This window comes from Triturus cristatus, chromosome 10 (assembly GCF_964204655.1).
Source record: "Triturus cristatus chromosome 10, aTriCri1.1, whole genome shotgun sequence".
NCBI classification, from domain to species: Eukaryota; Metazoa; Chordata; class Amphibia; order Caudata; family Salamandridae; genus Triturus; species Triturus cristatus.
The window spans coordinates 1,157,956,616-1,157,975,513 of NC_140593.1; the positions used below are offsets into that span (position 1 = coordinate 1,157,956,616).

The 18,898-nt window shown below is 41.9% G+C and overlaps 1 protein-coding gene across 5 annotated transcripts in view; it reads right to left on the reverse strand.

The window, feature by feature from the left end:
- The window catches only part of LOC146796812 (metalloproteinase inhibitor 3-like), a 234,557-nt gene that overhangs the window by 78,526 nt on the left and 137,133 nt on the right, over positions 1-18,898 (reverse strand). For all 5 annotated transcript variants that reach the window (XM_085629535.1, XM_085629537.1, XM_085629536.1 and 2 more), the window contains 3 exons: positions 14,098-14,195; positions 11,078-11,192; positions 4,179-4,294 (listed from right to left, as the gene is read on the reverse strand). In XM_085629535.1, coding sequence (XP_085485661.1) covers positions 4,182-4,294; positions 11,078-11,192; positions 14,098-14,195 — 326 coding nt within the window. In that variant the 3' untranslated portion in view covers positions 4,179-4,181. The remainder of the gene's footprint in view (positions 1-4,178; positions 4,295-11,077; positions 11,193-14,097; positions 14,196-18,898) is intronic.

An 18,898-nucleotide genomic window follows, 5' to 3' on the forward strand; every position in this document is an offset into this window, starting at 1 on the left:
GTGTGTGTGGTTGTGTTTGTGTGGTTGTGTGTGTGGTTGTGTGTGTGGTTGTGTGTGTGTGTGTGGTTGTTTGTGTGTGGTTGTGTGTGTGGTTGTGTGTGGCTGTGTGTGGTTGTGTGTGTGATTGTGTATGTGTGGTTGTGTGTGTGGTTGTGTGTGTGGTTGTGTGTGTGGTTGTGTGTGTGAGTGGTTGTTTGTGTGTGGTTGTATGTGTGGTTGTGTGTGGTTGTGTGTGTGATTGTGTGTGGTTGTGTTTGGTTGTATGTGGTTGTTTGTGTGTGTGGTTGTGTGTGTTATGGATATGGTTGAGGTTGTGTGTGTGGTTGTGTGTGTGTGGTTGTGTATGTGGTTGTGTGTGTGGTTGTGTGTGTGGTTGTGTGTGTGTGTGGCTGTTTGTGTGTGGTTGTGTGTGTGGTTGTGGTTGTGTGGGGTTGTGTGTGGGGTTGTGAGTGGTTGTGTGTGGTTGTGTGTGTGGTTGTGTGTGTGGTTGTGTGTGTGGTTGTGTGTGGTTGTGTGTGGTTGTGTGTGTGATTGTGTATGTGTGGTTGTGTGTGTGGTTGTGTGTGTGGTTGTGTGTGTGGTTGTGTGCGTGTGTGTGTGGTTGTTTGTGTGTGGTTGTGTGTGTGGTTGTGTGTGGTTGTGTGTGTGATTGTGTGTGGTTGTGTTTGGTTGTATGTGGTTGTTTGTGTGTGTGGTTGTGTGTGTTATGGATATGGTTGAGGTTGTGTGTGTGGTTGTGTGTGTGTGGTTGTGTATGTGGTTGTGTGTGTGGTTGTGTGTGGTTGTGTGTGTGGTTGTGTGTGTGTGTGTGTGGTTGTTTGTGTATGGTTGTGTGTGTGGTTGTGGTTGTGTGGGGTTGTGAGTGGTTGTGTGTGGTTGTGTGTGTGGTCGTGTGTGTGGTTGTGTGTGTAGTTGTGTGTGTGTGTGGTTGTTTGTGTGTGGTTGTGTGTGTGGTTGTGGTTGTGTGGGGTTGTGTGTGGGGTTGTGAGTGGTTGTGTGTGGTTGTGTGTGTGGTTATGTGTGTAGTTGTGTGTGTGGTTGTGTGTGTGGTTGTGTGTGTGGTTGTGTGTGTGTGTGTGTGGTTGTTTGTGTGTGGTTGTTTGTGTGGTTGTGTGTGGTTGTGTGTGATTGTGTGTGGTTGTGTGTGATTGTGTATGTGTGGTTGTGTGTGTGGTTGTGTGTGTGGTTGTGTGTGTGTGTGGTTGTGTGTGTGGTTGTGTGTGTGGTTTTGTGTGTGGTTTTGTGTGTGTGTGTGGTTGTTTGTGTGTGGTTGTGTGTGTGGTTGTGGTTGGTTGTGTGTGGTTGTGTGTGTGATTGTGTATGTGTGGTTGTGTGTGTGGTTGTGTGTGTGGTTGTGTGTGTGTGTGTGTGGTTTTTTGTGTGTGGTTGTGTGTGTGGTTGTGTGTGGTTGTGTGTGGTTGTGTGTGGTTGTGTTTGGTTGTGTGTGGTTGTTTGTGTGTGTGGTTGTGTGGGTTATGGATATGGTTGAGGTTGTGTGTGTGGTTGTGTGTGTGTGGTTGTGTATGTGGTTGTGTGTGTGGTTGTGTGTGTGTGTGGTTGTGTGTGGTTGTGTGTGTGGGCTCTTTCACTTAAAAAATCACTTCTTAAACACAACGGCTCTTTTTAGAGCCCCCTAATATCTAAACACTTAAATCTGAATTTTATTTCTTTTTGTTTTTTTTTTTGCCGTACGCGTATGGCAAGCTTACCGTATGCGCACTCCGCAATTTTTTTATAAAATTAATAAATGTATTTTTCGTACTTTTCTGTCCTTCCTTGACCCCCTTTCAAATATTAGGGGGTCTGTAACTCTCTTCCTTGCCCCCTTTTCACGTTATCTCCCTTTTTTTTCTGTGTGAAACACACAAAATGGCGGCCGACACTTCCTGATTTCGTCCGATTTGAATGTTTACAGTCATGTGACAACCAATCAGATTTGAGCTCGCGCACGTCACCGCACGCGTACGGTAAGCTTACCGTAAGCGCACGGAGCGCGCTTACAGATATATATATTGATTTAAATGCTATTTTCTCAGAAACTACTGAACAGATTTACACCAGACCTACAAAAGGCACATCCTTGACCTGCGGACTACCTCTCTGCCCAATTTCAAGTAATTCTGTTCAGCCATTCGGGCTGTAGCTCGGACTAAAGGTCCTATGGAAAAATGCATGGGGAAAACGCGTTTTGGGACCCCCCCTTTTTCTCAGCCCCCGCTTGACGAATCCCCCCGAGACTTTCAGTGAAGGAGCGGAGCATAGCGCCCCATTAGTTTAGAAAATTTCGCGAGGATTCGTTAACCGGCGCCAAAGTTATTCCAAATAGAATGTTGCGGATTTCCTATGGAAACATGGTCCTAACTATAACTATCTACTGGCGACCGCCAGTAGATAATATATATATATATATATATATATATATATATATATATGTCAAACAATACCTCCTCGGTTTAAGGAGCACTCTAAAACAGACGTAGTATTAGCTTTAAACAGCATTCTTTAATTCAGAGCATTTTTTCAAGCCTTACGCGTTTCGAAGTGAAGACTTCTTGATCACAGGCACAATATGAGGCTTTGCAGGATTCGAAGGCATTTGTCGCAGCATGCTTTTGTTTGTTCCAATTACCCTTCAGTGGGCCTCACAGGTGAGTAAAGTATCCTGTGCATGCTGGTATGTGTAGTACAAACTCCAGGGTCATCGAGAATGCCTTTTTAAATATTATTTCCCTTGGTAGGTCCTGCGCTGCCACACACACTTAATAATCATTTTTCAACCCTCTGGTGGGCCTCTGAAAAGTTAAGAATGCCAAATGATTTCTGCCGGTCTATTTTCCCATCGGACTCGAGACAGTTCTGTGTCCTTGGCCTCTCTGATTCGCGAGTGGTGCATCCTCACGGCTGGAGCGCCGTTAATTCATGTCAAACAATACCTCCTCGGTTTAAGGAGCACTCTAAAACAGACGTAGTATTAGCTTTAAACAGCATTCTTTAATTCAGGACCTACCAAGGGAAATAATATTTAAAAAGGCATTCTCGATGACACTGGAGTTTGTACTACACATCCCAGCATGCACAGGATACTTTACTCACCTGTGAGGCCCACTGAAGGGTAATTGGAACAAACAAAAGCATGCTGGGACAAATGCCTTCGAATCCTGCAAAGCCTCATATTGTGCCTGTGATCAAGAAGTCTTCACTTCGAAACGCGTAAGGCTTGAAAAAATGCTCTGAATGAAAGAATGCTGTTTAAAGCTAATACTACGTCTGTTTTAGAGTGCTCCTTAAACCGAGGAGGTATTGTTTGACATGAATTAACGGCGCTCTTCTATATATCAGTATAAATAAAAGTACCGAGATTCAACCCCTCAACAGAGTGCGGTCTCTTCACTTGCCTTGGTTTGTGAGGTTTGGAGCGCTGATATTTCCGTGTTACCATAGCCACGACAAAAAAAGGGCACCTGTTCCGGAGTGCTCATTGTGACAACTGGTGGACTGGAGCTGTGTGTTTGTGTGTGTGTGTATAATATATATATATATATATATATATATATATATATATATTTATATAGTCTAGGTACATATATGTGGAGTTGTTGCATATCCTTAGAAACTTACCTTCACAATGTTCTCGTCCTTAATATTCTTGAAATTATATTTTGTCCAGCCGATTTTTTATACTCTATATTTTGTACAAACGCCCTCCTTGCTATGCTTCTGTTAAATTATACCTCCCTATCTTTCAAGTCCTTGACCTTTATTATATTTGTTAAGAAACCTGACCAGTGGCTGTAAGGAGTATTTTGAAAAGATAAACGCTGGATGTATTTATATCTCTGTTTGACCACTGAAAATTATTGGGACATTACCTGGCACTGTAAGTCCTTATTTACGGCTCCTGAGAATTAAGGGTGGCAGGGCGCTTAGCCTTATTGTCTTGTACTTACAGAAGCCCTGCTGTTGGCAGTTGTGAGCACCTTGATTGGCAGCAGTAAAGTAGAAAACTGTGTCTTTCTCTATTTGGCCACCAGGTCATTTAACCCAATTATAAAAGGACAATTATTCTAAAATATGAGGACATGATTGGTAGGCTGTCTAATTGAAGGAAGTATGACCTGAATTCTTTTCATTCCCTCGTCTCATTTCATTAGTGGCATCAGAGCTCCAAGGTTACTCACCTTTCAGGCACAAATATAGTCACCTCCCATCCCCTTTTTCCAGGCCTCAGACAACTGACTCCAGGCCACAATGTAGTTACAGGATTCCAGGTCCACACGGCCGTTCTGCATTACACCTGTCAGTGAAGTGATAAAGAAAAGGCACTGATTAACTCTTCTTACATCACAAAATATTATTTTCATGATTTTTGAACAATTAATTTGCAAGAAAATCTTGAACTCCACCGTTTATGCATTTCTGCTTTTCCCTGTAGCTTCTCTTACCATCGTCCTGACTTTTTTTTTTGTCCAGAAGCTTAATTTATCTTACATTTTCCACAGGGGTAGCGACGGTTGCTCCATCAGGGCATGGTCCATGTAAGAAGTTTTGGATATTGGTATGCAGTGAGTAAAGAGGTGAATCATTTATATATACTGTGGTAGTCCGGAAAATCTATCATTGCTTCAGTTCTCATGGAGCAATGTTGGCTTTATGGGACATAGCCACACTATGGGCATCATCTATGAGGAATTGGCGTAGGGCAAGTCCTCTTGCCGCACTGCACTACGCCAGTATGTGAAAGGCCAGGAATGCACTGTACTTACGAAATACGTGCATTCCTCTCCTTTCTCCCCTATGCTGGCGAACAGTATGCTGCTTAGCTCCAAAGTAGGGTCTCTTGCACCATGGGGAAAGGATGCCTTTCTTGCAGGCAGGATTGTTTTTATGCAGGAAGGGGTACCTTCCTACTCAAAAACAATCCCAAGAGGCGTGCTGCAGAATGTAGCACACATGGAAAGAGGGAAAAACAATAGAAATACAAATATTTTTCCTTCGTTATGCCTGCTCTGGAGAGGCGTAAGATTTTGACGTTTCCCAGGTTGATTTAGTAAATCTGGGGCAGCGTCAAAATCCGTGGCTGTTGCATGGGAAACCCCACTGCAACGCACATGGAATTGATACAGCGTAAGGCAACACAGCGACTTGCGCTACCTTGCCTTACTCCACATCTATGAGGCCAAGCAAAGCCATTCAGGGTGACTCTGCGTTGCCTCATAGATATGATTAAGAGGCTTGCACTGCCAGAGAACAAAAAGAGTGACCCTCTGGCGGTGCAAGCCTCTCATATATAAGCCCCTATGTGGTTTACCCTGGACTTACAATACACTTCCTTATCCTAAAGCATAACATATGCCTTCTTGAGCTCCATAATTAGTGATTTGAAACTGGTTTTCACAAATGATTGATAAAATATTATCCTTAAATGGCAGTCATTGTGAAACCATTTTAGATCTTTGAAACCACATATATTAAATCTGCAGTGTCCACATGGAAAACAAATCGACTTGGTAATGTGGCAACCACTAGTTTTCCAGTCTGATATTTTTACCAGAAGAATAATGTGATCTTATCAACATATCACCAAGGTGTGGCAATTTCCTTAAGACATCAATGGTGCTGTAGGTGCATCTAAGTCCCGATCTCGTTATGTTTCTTGCTAATATTACCCATTGTGTGTTCAATATCAGATAGTTTTGTTTATCAGATTTGTTTTTCATTTTTCAATCAATTGCCAAAACAAATGGCATTTGTACTCATAGCTGTTGCCCTTTTACCTGCAACTGTTAAAAACCCTTGCTTCTAACCTCGCTCTGCAAATATGACAGCTATTATTCATTAGTGTTACAGTTATCTTCAGCAGGAAGATATTCCCTGGATGGTATATTTTTGAATAATGGGATTTTGTGACAGGAACTTGCATGTAAAATTGTGTTTACTGAAGTAGATTTTCAACGACGAGTAGATTTCAATCCTAATTACTAACTTTCACAAGGATATCCAAAAATACTATTTCTAAAATAAGATTTACTATTAATTTAAAGTTGTTTTGATTATCGTAATATTACATATTTTCCCAGTATATCAGTCTCCTTCCAAATTTTGAAAATGTCATCGATGAATCTCAGCCAGATGTATTTGTGGAGAAAAATAGGAGTAGGGTGCCAGGCAGATTCTGCTTCCCACCAACCCATCATAATACAGAGGTACAAGAGTGCAATTTCCATCACTTGCAGTTCTGCATTTTTGAAAAAATAAATTACCATCAAATGTGAAACAGTTATGGGCGAGAACAAATTGGATAACTTTTAGCAATTGTGAATTGTCCATAAAACTAATACCATCTTGAGTTAATGTGAGCAGGATGCTGACATACATCCATACATCTTTATAAAGACATGTTTTAGGTTCATTCTGCTACCCAGGTCGTATTCACAGGTTTGAAATGCATTACATATTGCTGAAACAATTGTACCTGCCCAAAGGCTCCCTAATAAATTGACAAACAAGCTAGCAGCTCAACTTTCTCAGTGAACTTATTAAATAAATATAAACAACATTTTCTACCTAACTCAGCCTTTCTCTTTCGATAAATACCTTTTGCATCTTAGGTTGAGCCCCTCCTACTGTCTGTCAATGTAATATTTGTCAATTACATTTGATAACATTTCCAGCACTTCACCACTGAACATGGGATTGGTATCTAGCAATTCCCTTGCCACTCTAGCTGCAAGGTCAGTGTCTGGGTCATTCTTTTCCTGTTATGACGATGGCCCATGCCTGCACTTTACCAGTACCCAGGACAGCATCACAGATGCTTCAGGTCAAAGGATGATGCTGCGGGCATGTTGAAAAATATGAATACCATCTCCCCATAGGTTTAGTGTGAAACCATCCTCCGCTCTAGGCAGTCAGGCACATCTCACACCCAAATTTAAAGAGCACCTGGGCTGATGGGCCCGACTTTTGCAAACACCTGTATATCCAACCCTCCCCATCTCTCCAGCACGTGCAGACTCAGTGGTGGAACGCGCTTGGTGTTCCTCCTAACAAACCTTTATCCAGTTGAATTCCTAAACGAAGGATTTGAATAATTTTTCAAGTATCCCAAAAAGGTAGCCTTTGTTAGCCCTAATTCTAATATTCTTAAGTACGCCCCCTCAATCCGCTGTCGATTTTTGCTGGGAAAACCCCGTATGACCAGGCAGAAGGTAACTTTAGTCCTATCTCTAATGTGAGGCAGAATCATTTTACCAAAACATTCCCACCACAATTCAAGAGAGTAATAAACAAGTAATTTACTAAATCGCCTGTCTCCCTCTTTAATGTTTGAGCACTCTGGGACCTCAGTGCAGTGCTGACTCTGCCCTTAATAAACCATAAAATATGTTCACCAGTCTAGTGATGGCTTCCTTAATCACGTCATCAGGACCCCTGGCCTGGTCCCTCCAAATGATTTATTCATTCCGCTGATCTCTAATCTTTTGTACTACTCAGGAATTAAACAGAGCTCGGAAACTGAGTCAAATCTTCAGCAGAGGCTTGACAAATTTTATTAACACCGTCTTTGCCAAATCCTTTCGCCATCATATACTAGAACGGTTGATTATCAAGCTCAACTATTACAAAGTGCATTACCGAGCATCTTGCCTTATGTGCTAATGGTTTTTTGTTCAAGATACATTTCTTTTAGCCAGATTTAGCCTTTGCAATCCGTTTTCATTTCTGGGGCCTAAAGGGATTGCATCTGACCTTGACCATCAAATGCTTTAGAGCCTGTTTGACCTTTTTATAATCACGGTCAAAACATCAGAAATGTAAATGTGTTTGAGAAAAATGTTATTCATTGAAGATGGAAGGACTCATTTGATTAAGGAGAATAGGTGTTAACAAATCACACAAGGCCATAATAGCATCATTAGATACCTTACAATTACTCAGTGTGCCCTCTGTTTCTATGAAGGGTGGTAGATCTTATGCATTTGCTTGAATAATCTATAAGGTGAACATGTGCTGGTCCATGTTAAGTGCTTTTGCACATTATGCATATTGAGGAAGTTAGGGCATGGTTGCTCAGTTCTTGAGGTTGGTACAATTTCTAGATGTATGGTCCTCTGTTGCATCGATGCTAAAGCTGTCTGTGCACTGTCATCCTTATGGGGTTTGTAGGTGGAATATTTTTTCGAGAACATCATGATGAGGTGCTTAGATATAGCTTCTTGCTTCTAGTCTGCCAATTACCTAAATGTTTCTGTTACTAGGGCCACAATGTCTCAAAGGGTTGTATGCCTGCCTCAATGGTCAAGTGATCCTCCTGGTTGGACACAAGACCTGTTCTATGGAGCACTGTGCTGTATTTTACTATTCTTTTGATTAAGTTTACCTCTTACTAAGCCAGGAACAGCAAGGAAATATTGTTTAAACCCATGTAGCCCTGTCTCTGTTACATCCATGTTCTCTGGATCTGGGGTTTTAATGAATTATGCAGATTACTTGTATCCAGGCCATTAAAACACCAAGTGATAGATGGATGCTTGAATTCTTCTCAGCCACCAGTGACTGTACCCCAATCCATCATTTTTCGCCCACCATGCCACATCAGTTTGGACCCAACCATATGCAAATCAGCCTTGACCCAGCTCCAATGGGAACAGTCAATCTCGAACTGCCAGGTTAGGTCCTCCGTGTACCAGAGCACAGGCAACCCAGGACCTGTTTCACCCTTATTATGGGCTCATCAGCCAGATATAAATAAATAAATAGGCTAAATCCAGTCCTGTGTTGCTTGTGTTCCGGTTCAGGGAGGACATGGCTTTGTAATTTAGACTGGACTGTTCCTGGAAGGGTCAAGGCTATAGGCATAGACTAAGCGCGCTGACAAAACTCAGGAGTTCCTTACGGAGTAGGCACGAACTAAAAAACTACCAGCAATGAGTCAAAGGAGGTGAAGGGCGAGGGAAGATAAAATGGGAACTAACAACTCATGAGGAATGGTTTCCTAAGAAAACTCAGCATACACAAGACAATGCTCCTTCAAAGATGCGATCAATTGAAGCGTGCAGTGATGAGCTCGCACATCAAAGAAACGACTCACAAGTATCGAAAGATGCCCTTTTCACAGATCACAGGGTATCAATGTAGGACTCAGCAGCCATCTTGGAAAGTCTTTTCTTCTGTAGATCTTTTCCATTGTTTGGCTACACCATGTCAAATCTTCCAGTTATAAACTTTCTTGTGGCTCAGGGTACTCTCTAGAGAACACCACATCTATATTATCTATTTTCTTAACACCACCACCCTCACAGGGATGCTTAGTGGGTTGTGTGGGGCTGCAATTAAACTGAACATCCTTACTCAGTGATGGTGCAGTGAGCTAAGTCCTTGCAGCTGTGGTTAGGATCCCAAACCCTGTTGATTTGCAACACTGACCTGAGAGGAGCCCTGAAGGACTGGGCCTGCCCCCTCTTGTACCAAGGACAAATAATTGGCTCCAGTGGTCAGAAGGCTGAAGCTACAAGGCCAAAACAATCTGCAAGAGGCCTTTTTCCTGAAGTGCCATTAACAATTGGACCTGACCTGGACACTGCTGGTGGCCTTGGCTGGAGATCGTCTTGACCCCCTAATGGGGCCTTGAGGTCCTGGGACCTTTGGCTGTATTTAACTGGACTTCTTTCACCACTGAAAACATGTGATTTAGACATTTTTTGGTCTTCCAGGCCTCCAGGAGACTGGGAGGAAGCTGTGCTGCCAATCTGCCAGAGGTGCAACCTCACTGGGCTGAAGAAATAAGATTCTTCTGCTCAGAGATTCTCCGTAGCAGAAAATCCAATTTAGCAGGCCCTTATCGAGGAGGTATCCAGCCTTTTGGAACTCAATGTCGGATACAACTTGCTGCCTTGCCCTGGTGGAGGATTCTGAGCTCCAATAAAGAACCTACGCCCAAAGGTAAAAATCGTGATGTGCTAAGGTGCTCAAAGTATCCGACCAGCAAGAGGACTTCCCAAGGAGCATTTTAACTAAACCATCTCTGAACTTTCCCTGCTAGTCCAATGCCTATCCGAATTTGATACAGCCTGCTGGCTTGCTACAATGAAGGATTTTGACTTCCATTTTTGAGACCACGCCCAAAGGTGACACCTCCAACTGGACTGAACGTGGTTGGTATATCTGATTCACACTGTCGCAGTCGACCTAGGTCCCCCATTGGCTACCATTGACACTTCGACTTTTTGGCACCATTATCCCTTAACTATATAAAAATGTATTTCTCCAGTTCCACATATTGCATATTTACTGTTCTGGAGCCATAATATTTATTAAATCTTACTCTATTTTTCTAATCCACTTTAGATTCTTTTTTGCTTGGTGTTTTAACATTGTTACTTTTTTGGTACTTCACAAATACTTTACACATTGCCGTAAATTAAGCCTGTCTGCTGTGAGCCTTATCTAGCAGGGGATTGAGTTTGGGTTAATTATGCAACTTTGAGGGTTCTCCATGACAGGAGTTGTGATTGTTCTTTGGGGTGGGCAGTCACAGACTCAAAATTATAATCCAATTTCTTACAGTTGTTAATACCACAAAAGCCCAAGATGCTATTTGGGAGAGAGTTTCCTGCTTTGCATATCTGAGTTTAATAATAGACCATAGGCTGGAAACAACAAAAGAAAATCAGTATGTACTCTGAGACAGTGCACAAATGTAGTACTGATAAGCATTAGCAAAATAGAAGCGATTTGCTGTAAGCAATAAAGTAGGTCAAATATTCAGACGGTTGTAGCAATAATATATGGAGCAGAAATGTGGGGATGTATTAACACCATCCATAACCATAAAAGCCAAGGAATCTAACGGAAGTGAGTTGAGAGATGGCCTTCACAATTTATTACAAAATGCCAAGATGGAAGAGGAATCTGATTTGAAGGTCACTCCATTTGCTGGACTATTCATGTGTTACAATCTGATTTCTATGTCTGTTTTGTCAATTCAGTTCCATGTGTTCTACAGCCATCTATTACTAGCATTGGGTGCTACATACCTTACCCAATTGTGCAAACAATATTATTAGAAAGGTCTTACCTGTTATCAAGTAGTCCTTATTGTAATCATGCGGACGGAAGTAATATGCACATCCGAATTGTGTTGAGGTGTACATAAATTTCAGGTTCTGGAACTTAGAGCCACCTTTGAACACCTGCCGAGGTTGTTGAAAAAGATTCAGCATTTCAGTACTTTCCCATATCTTTCAGCATTATTGTGAACTTTCTTCTGATGCTTTTGCTACCCTTCTCCTCACCGAGAAAGAAGAGTCTAAGATAGGCAAACGGTGATAGAGTTTTCTCAAATGCAGTTTAATGTTTAGAACACAGACAAACAGAACACAGACAAACATAACCTACTGATCAGTCTTTTTTCTGTGTTCATGGACCTTACCATTGAAGCCATCGTATTCTATCACTGTCTACAGTTCCGATGTTTTAAAAGTTGCCATAAGATATTATGGCACAAATCACAAACTTTAGTTATTTGTGTTTGAATGTGTTGGCAAATTTGCAAAAAAAATTTAAACCAACTTATTCAGATACACAAAAATATATACCCTTTTAAAAATCAAAATAAAGATAACCAATAAATGATTCCACCTTCTACATTAGTAATAAACAGGTTAATATTGCATATTTTCTTTGGTCCTAGCAGCTTCCATTTTAAGTAGGCATGACTCTTTGATGAAGCTCAGAAAATGTCAGTGAGTACTGAGGCTGCCACCATATCCAAAGAAAAACTCCTAATTCACCCACAATTCATAAAAAACTCATAGCCGAGAAAGTCGTCGTCTTGCCGCTGCCAACCACCATCCCCCACTCTTACCTGCGGCTGTCGTGGGGCGGCAAACGAAGGAACTGCCACGGGCAGCAAAAGGTCTAGTTACGCCTGATATTACGGGATTTAAAATGTTTTAAATAGTGTTGCCGTTCTCCCTTGGCTTCCAGATCTCAAAAATGTGCCCGGTGCTCTCTATTTTCGCAGTACTCCAGATCTTTTTAAAAGCTGCTCTTTCATCAGCAGCGGTTTCTAGTTATTAGGGATGGCCCGCCTGTTACAGTCGGTACCATTACATCAACCCTTTCCTTTATAGAACTTCGGTTCTTTCAAAAGGAGGCTGCATTAATTCATAACAAACTTCAGCGAGCCCGCCCTCACCAGCAATGTCCGGCTGTGCCCATAATTTAATAATCACTGAGAATATTTAAAGATTATATCAATCAGCCCCAGTTCCAGCCTTAAGGCAGTGTTCATTATCCACCTTGGCAGGCCAAGTCAGCCCTTCCAGATATCCATCGGATAGCTTTATGGCTATCTCATCAGTACTTCGCTCCAATATAACAGCAGAATAACAGTTTTCAAGTTATATGTCATTGTTAAAAATCTTATCAATAGGAGCTTATTTACAAATCCCCTGCGCTGCCGGGGCGTCACTTTTTCCCATATTAAAAGTGATACACCGCCGACGCATGGGGCTTGTAAATAAGACCCATACTTGTTAGTGCTACTGCTATTGCTTTTCCCAGATACATCACATTTTCGATGTTGCTATAAAAATTTAGATTACTTTTAAAAATAACTCCTAACTACCGACACTCAGCAGCTGGCTCAAGCTTTTGACTGTAAAGTCACCACCTTGGCATCTTTTTAAATTTTTTTGGGGGGGTGGACATGCTTTTCTATGAGACATCCTTTTGTTACTTGCAGTTTATAAGTTAAAATCCTAATATAGAACAGTGAATTATTAACTGTAATCAATCAACCGGTCCAAGGATGCTTGTTTCCAGTCCAGGGAGGACCTGCCCTGGCAGTTCGGGCTGGACTGTTCCCATGGGGAACAGAGTAAAGACTGATTTTCATATGACTGGAAAGGCATGGAGAGCAAAAAAACAATGGATTTAGGCCCAGATCTCTTTAAAATAGCCCTTGCCTTAGCCTGTTCGGAGAGCTAATATTCCTAGAAAGTGCCCAGTGGCTGCTGGCTCAAATTGGGTCCAAAATTCCACATGTAGTGGTACTATCAGATTTAGTAGGTTCTTGGATATCCACAGTGTTATTTCCATTTTTTTCCACAGATCTATTAATAGTATCAAATGCATACGCTACATTTATATAAGCCATGTATGGTGGTGTTTTTTTGTATGGCTTATTTCTCAACTTATAGCTTTAATGCAAGGCACTCATCTATTGTAATATAGTCCTTTCTGAATCCAAGCTGTGTCAGTGGTAACACTCATTATCAACAAAGTCTTTCAGGACTTGTAGCAGGTGCTTGAATTACATTTTGCTTGGGTGTGATCATTCTAAAGTTGTTCCAGAGATCTCTTGGACCCCTTTTGTAGATCAGAACCCTTATGCCTCCTCTGTATGTATCAGGGCTTGCATTTTCTCTCATTCCTGCCTCATAAAGAAGTGAAGAACTTGGGCCCACAGCTTAGGATTTGTTTTTAATATTATTGCAGATAATCCATCAGGTCCTTGGGCCCATGAGTCTTTTACTTTTCTAATCAGGTCTTTAAATTCTATAATAGATGGAATCAAAACTTCCTCATATTTAGCATCATTAGTTTTTTTACTGTAGAGCTCTGAGATATCTGAGATATAATTTATTCAAACCTCCTACTTACTGGATTAGCTCCAATCTTTTTAATTTACCCAAATGTTTTCCAACAAACTCAATAGCCTCTTAATGGGTATGTGTTTTAATAACCAGCTGAGCATCAAAAACATAAAAGGCAGTCAACACAGAAATCTTTGAAGTTGTGATGATAGGCTATCTCCTCGCTTGCTTTGACCAACCTACAGTAAGTAAATCAAATAACTGTTTCAGTGTAGTGTACTTTTCATGTGTAATGCAATGTTCCTAAATGTTTTCTGCCACAACCGATACCTAACCGCTGTTGCAATGCTCTTAGCCCTGGAGGAATGGGGGCATGTTCTGATCAGTGAACTGAATTCTAGCCTGCTATCCTACAATGTGGTGGTGCACTCCTATTGGCAAGTCGAATTGATTCACCCCAGTCTAACATTTTAAGAAGACACACTATTGCCCTTACCTTAAGTGTCTCAATTTCATACCGAATCAACCTGTAGTTGCGGCCATATTCTTCAACTATATCGGTGAAGGTAGCACCAAGAACTTTGGCTTGAATAACTGAAAGAAACCCAGGAAATATAAAAAATATTGGTCAATTTCAAACTCAGCGACATCAACTATTTACAATGAACAGCATTATCACAATGATTAGGGAGGGGTCTACTACACTAGGCAGGTGTAAAAAGTTGGGTTATAAGCAGAAATCACAATCCTTGTCAGGGTGGGTTCACAAGCAAACCCTAAATTAACCTGTGCTCTACCCCCTGGTATCTTGCCACAGGGCAGTCAGGCTTAACTTAGTGGCAATGTGTAAAGTATTTGTGCAACACTTCAAATAGTAGCACAGCGAAAACATACCATAAAAGGATTGCACACCAGTTTAGAAAAATAGAGTAATTTTTAATAAATAAAACAAGACCAAAATGACAAACATGTCATTAATAGAAAAGGAGATGTTCAGGTTTCAAAGATTTCAGTGAAAATTGCACCAAAAAGCACAACATGCCAAATCTGGTCACGTCAGACCGGGACAAAGTCACAAGTTCAGGCTGAACGTGATGAAGTGTGAGCAAACCCAGTTAGGCCCCCTGAGCAAAAGTACTGTAAGGTCTGGTTGTGTCACATAGCCAAGTTGCGGTGGAGCCGGGATGCAAGGTTCTACGTTATTATTGAGGATCCTATAGATGAGGGCTTGTGATGCGAAGTCCATCGTCAAGGATGCGCTCTGCAGTTGAGGCGATGCATCAGTTCTGTGATGCGAGAACCTGTGTGGTCGTCAAGGCTACAATTGGTGAGGGATTTGCTATGCGAACAGGCACAGGCGACAGTTCCGATATACTGCAATGTCAATGCGAAGTCCTTGCATTGGGAGCACCCTTCCACCCGAGGCAATGGGTTGCCCGTGGAGCAGAGGAGATGCATCAGCTCTACTGAATTCATAAATGGGTTTGCAGAGCACCTTCCACCCACTTCCAAGAGTCCAGGACTAGGGTGGCACCAATTGGCAGGGTAGGACTCCAGATGGAAGAATACAAGTGCTGGGTTCACAGTGTTGGAGCCTTCTGTCCTTGAGATTCTAGTCAGGAGGCCAGCCAACTAGCACTAGTAGTCACTTTGGGGTCCTGGGTTCAACAGAGGCTGGTCCAGTCCTTCTCACCTAGGCAAGGGGGCTGCAGTCATTAGGCAAGAGGTTCCTTACCAGCAGCAGTCCATCAGCAGTCTTCTTCCTGGAAAAGTATCCACAGGTCCAGAAGTGAACTGAAATAGTAGTGTGCGAGGTCCAATATTTATACCTGGTGCCCTCCCTCTAGAATGTGCGAGAAGGTTCTAAAAATTCAGTTTGAGGGGCACAGGCTTCCTGTCTTCCCTACCCTGGCTCCGGACTAATCACAAGGGGGATGCAGCCCTTCGTGTGGCAGCAGGACACAGCCTATTTAAGAGTAAGTAGGGCTATGTCCAGCTCCGCCCTTCCATCATGCCAGTGATGGCCCATCCAGACACACCAAAGCTCTCTATTGTGTGTGGTTATCTAGGAGGAATACACATACCCATTCATGTGGCCTAGAGACAGGCTACATGCACCTAATGACTAAGGCAGGAAAATGTCAACTTTCTAAAAGTGCCATTTTCAAAATTGTAATTTAAAATCCGGCTTTACCATGAGAGAGGGTTTTTCATAACAATTCCAAAGACACCAAACATGAGCAGGTCACATGTTTCCATTTGGAAAGTATCACTTATTAAATGTAATAAGGTAACTCCAATGTTACCCTATAGGAGAGGTACGCCTTGCAGTAGTGAAAAACACATTTAGGAGTTTTTCACTATCCGGAGATGGAACATAAAAGTATATGGCCAACTTTGTAACTGCACACTGCCTTAGGGGCTAGCAATGGCCTACCCTAGGGTGACTTATATGTTTTTAAAAGGGAGGTTTGGGCTTGGCAAAAGGTTTATTTTGCCAGGTCGAAATAGTAGTTGAAAATTGCACACATGCTGTAATGGCAGACCTGAAACATGAGATACGTTTAAATAGCTACTTAAGTGGATTGCACAATCAGTGCTGTATATCCACAAGTAACATTCAATGTACAGGCCCTAGGTAGATGTAGTACCAGTTTACAAAGGACTTACAAGTAAATTAAATATGCCATATGGGGATAAGCCAATGTTACCAGGTTTTAAGGAGTGAGCCCATGCACTTTAGCACTGTTTACCAGTAGAAAGTACAGAAAGTCCTAAGACCAGCAAAAACGAGATCAGCAAAAATTAGTGGAGGAAGGCAAAAAGTTTCGGGGTAGACCACCCTAAGTCTGACAGGTCTAACATTAGAAAACTGGGGGATTAAGCCATCCTAGCACTGGAAACATGTATGGCCTTAGTCATCTCTTTTTTGTGTGTGGCAGTACCCCCAAAACCATTGGTTCATGTTTTCTAGTGATCTTGCAACTACCATATAACAATGCGAACATATTCATATATCCTCTCCACCCTGCATTTACTGCAGTTACAAACATGCATGTATTAAAGGCTGATTTGGAAACGCTTCCTCCAGAAATTAATCAGGTTTTCACCTGGTGATGTCAAACTGAATTCTGTACAACTTGAAGTGTGTGCAGCAGACAGGCAGGAAAACCCCAAACAGAGCAAACAGCAGTAACTGAGTCGGTCTTCAACATCTGCCTGATTGAAGGCAAATCTTTAGAATTTTTTTTACTAAAGATGTAGTTTGGAGATTTCTATAACCAGAGGTGAAACATGGCCAAAGTAAACCCCAGCTTGTGATCCCAAGACAATGGTTGATGCCACTGGCCTGTTACAGAGGGCTATCAGCCAAAAGCCAGATTGATGGGCCGTACACATGACAAGAACCTCTGTTTTGTTTGAATTCAATTTTAGAAAGTTGTGTCCTATCCATCCAACCAATTCCGAGAGGCAGTTTCTAAGGTTTGGACTCCAGCCAGATGCAAAATAAATTGAGTATTGTAGGAAATTGGGTTTTTAATTGATGGGGGTAAAAACCCTTCTCAACAACGACAAATCCTTGTCAGGGTGTCAAAAAAGTCACTAAATTAACCTGTAATTTATCCTCTAGTAGCTAGGCACAAAAGCAAACAGGCTCAAATTTGAGGAAATGTGTAAAGTATTTTAAGCAGTATAAAAACAGCAATAAAATCCCACACGAAATTAGAAACAGAGTACAATTTAATAAACAATATGAGACTTAAACATCAAAAAGTAGAACTGGAGGAATGATTTTTAGTAAAAACTAGAGCCTACAGGATCTAAGCGCCAACCACAGACATCTAGTTGCCCAAGACAGGGACAAATTTGAATGCTATGGTCAACAGTGATGGAGCACGGTTCAGATACAAGAAGTGGCTTGGGTCCTGTCTTGGCTTACCGTATGACTTAGAAGACTTTTTGAGGAAGAATGCCTGCAGAGGTAAAGTTTAGGGAGTCACAGCAGGAAGAGATGTCCAAGGAGGAGGAGATGTCGTCGTCACTTTTTTGGAAGTCAAAAATCTCAAGCGGAAGGAACCTACAGGATTTAGCCAATGACCAGTCCACGAGCCTGAATACCATTCTAGAGAGGAGCCGCTGAATAGAAATTGCTACTGTGGAGAAGAACGTCCAAAGTCAAGCCAACGGGCGATGCACCGTGGCCAGATCAGCAAGCAGGTTGGTCCTGGTCTCCTGTCGGTTCTCAGGCAACTTTTTTAGTGAACATTTTCTAAGTCCCACGTTTTGGTTGTTTTAGTGCCTTCAGTTTCACTTCCACAGGTTCAGGACTGAGTAGGTACCACTTGGAAGGTAGGACTCACTTCAGGCAAATCCAGGTGCAGGGTTCAAGTTGTTGGAACTTTTCCTGTCCCTGTAGCTCAGAACAGAAGACCAGCCAATCAGCCCTTGGATTCACTCTGGTAGTCCTGGGATCAAGCAGCAAGGTACTTATGAAATGCAATAATATTACCCAATGTTATCCTACGGGAGAGGCAGCCCTCATGGTAATGAAAAACAAATTTAGGAGCTTTTCACTACCCAGACATATAAAACTTAAAAGTACATATCCAAATTTTTAAATACAGTGCACCCTCTTCTATAGGGTGTTTGGAGCCCACCTTAGAGATGACCTATATGTATTAAAAAGGGAGTTTTGAAAGGGGCAACAGGTTTATTTTACTTGGTTAAATTGGCAGTTTAAAACTGCTCACAGGATGCAATGGAAAGCCTGAGACATGTTTAAGGGATACTTAAGGGTGGTACAATAAGTGCAGCAGGCACACTAGTAGCATTTAAATTACAGAGCCCGGGTACAAGATGTACCACTTTAACAGGCACTTACAAGTAAATTGAATGTGCCAATCAGGTGTAGGCTAATTTCAGCGTGTTTTAAGGAGTGAGCACAAGCATTTTAGCACTTGTTAGCAGTAGTAAAGTGTAAATGAAAAGCCTAAAGGTCTAATGAACAAGTTAAGACGAATTACATAATGAATGGAAAGAAGGGGGAATCAGGGATAATCCCTGTGGCATCCCAGAGGTCCACAGCTCGAATAAAGATCTAAGAATGAGGTAGCTTCACAGCATGAGTGGGTTTGCTCAGATAGCCAATGAAGAGCCCTGATTGCTAAAATGAGGGGCACTAACCAGGTTATTAACTATTAAGCAACTCAATAGTTTTCATTTTGTTACTCTTGAAAGGATGAAAGGCTATGCCTGTCACTATTAAAATCTGTGCTTTTCGGTAAACAGACAGTTCT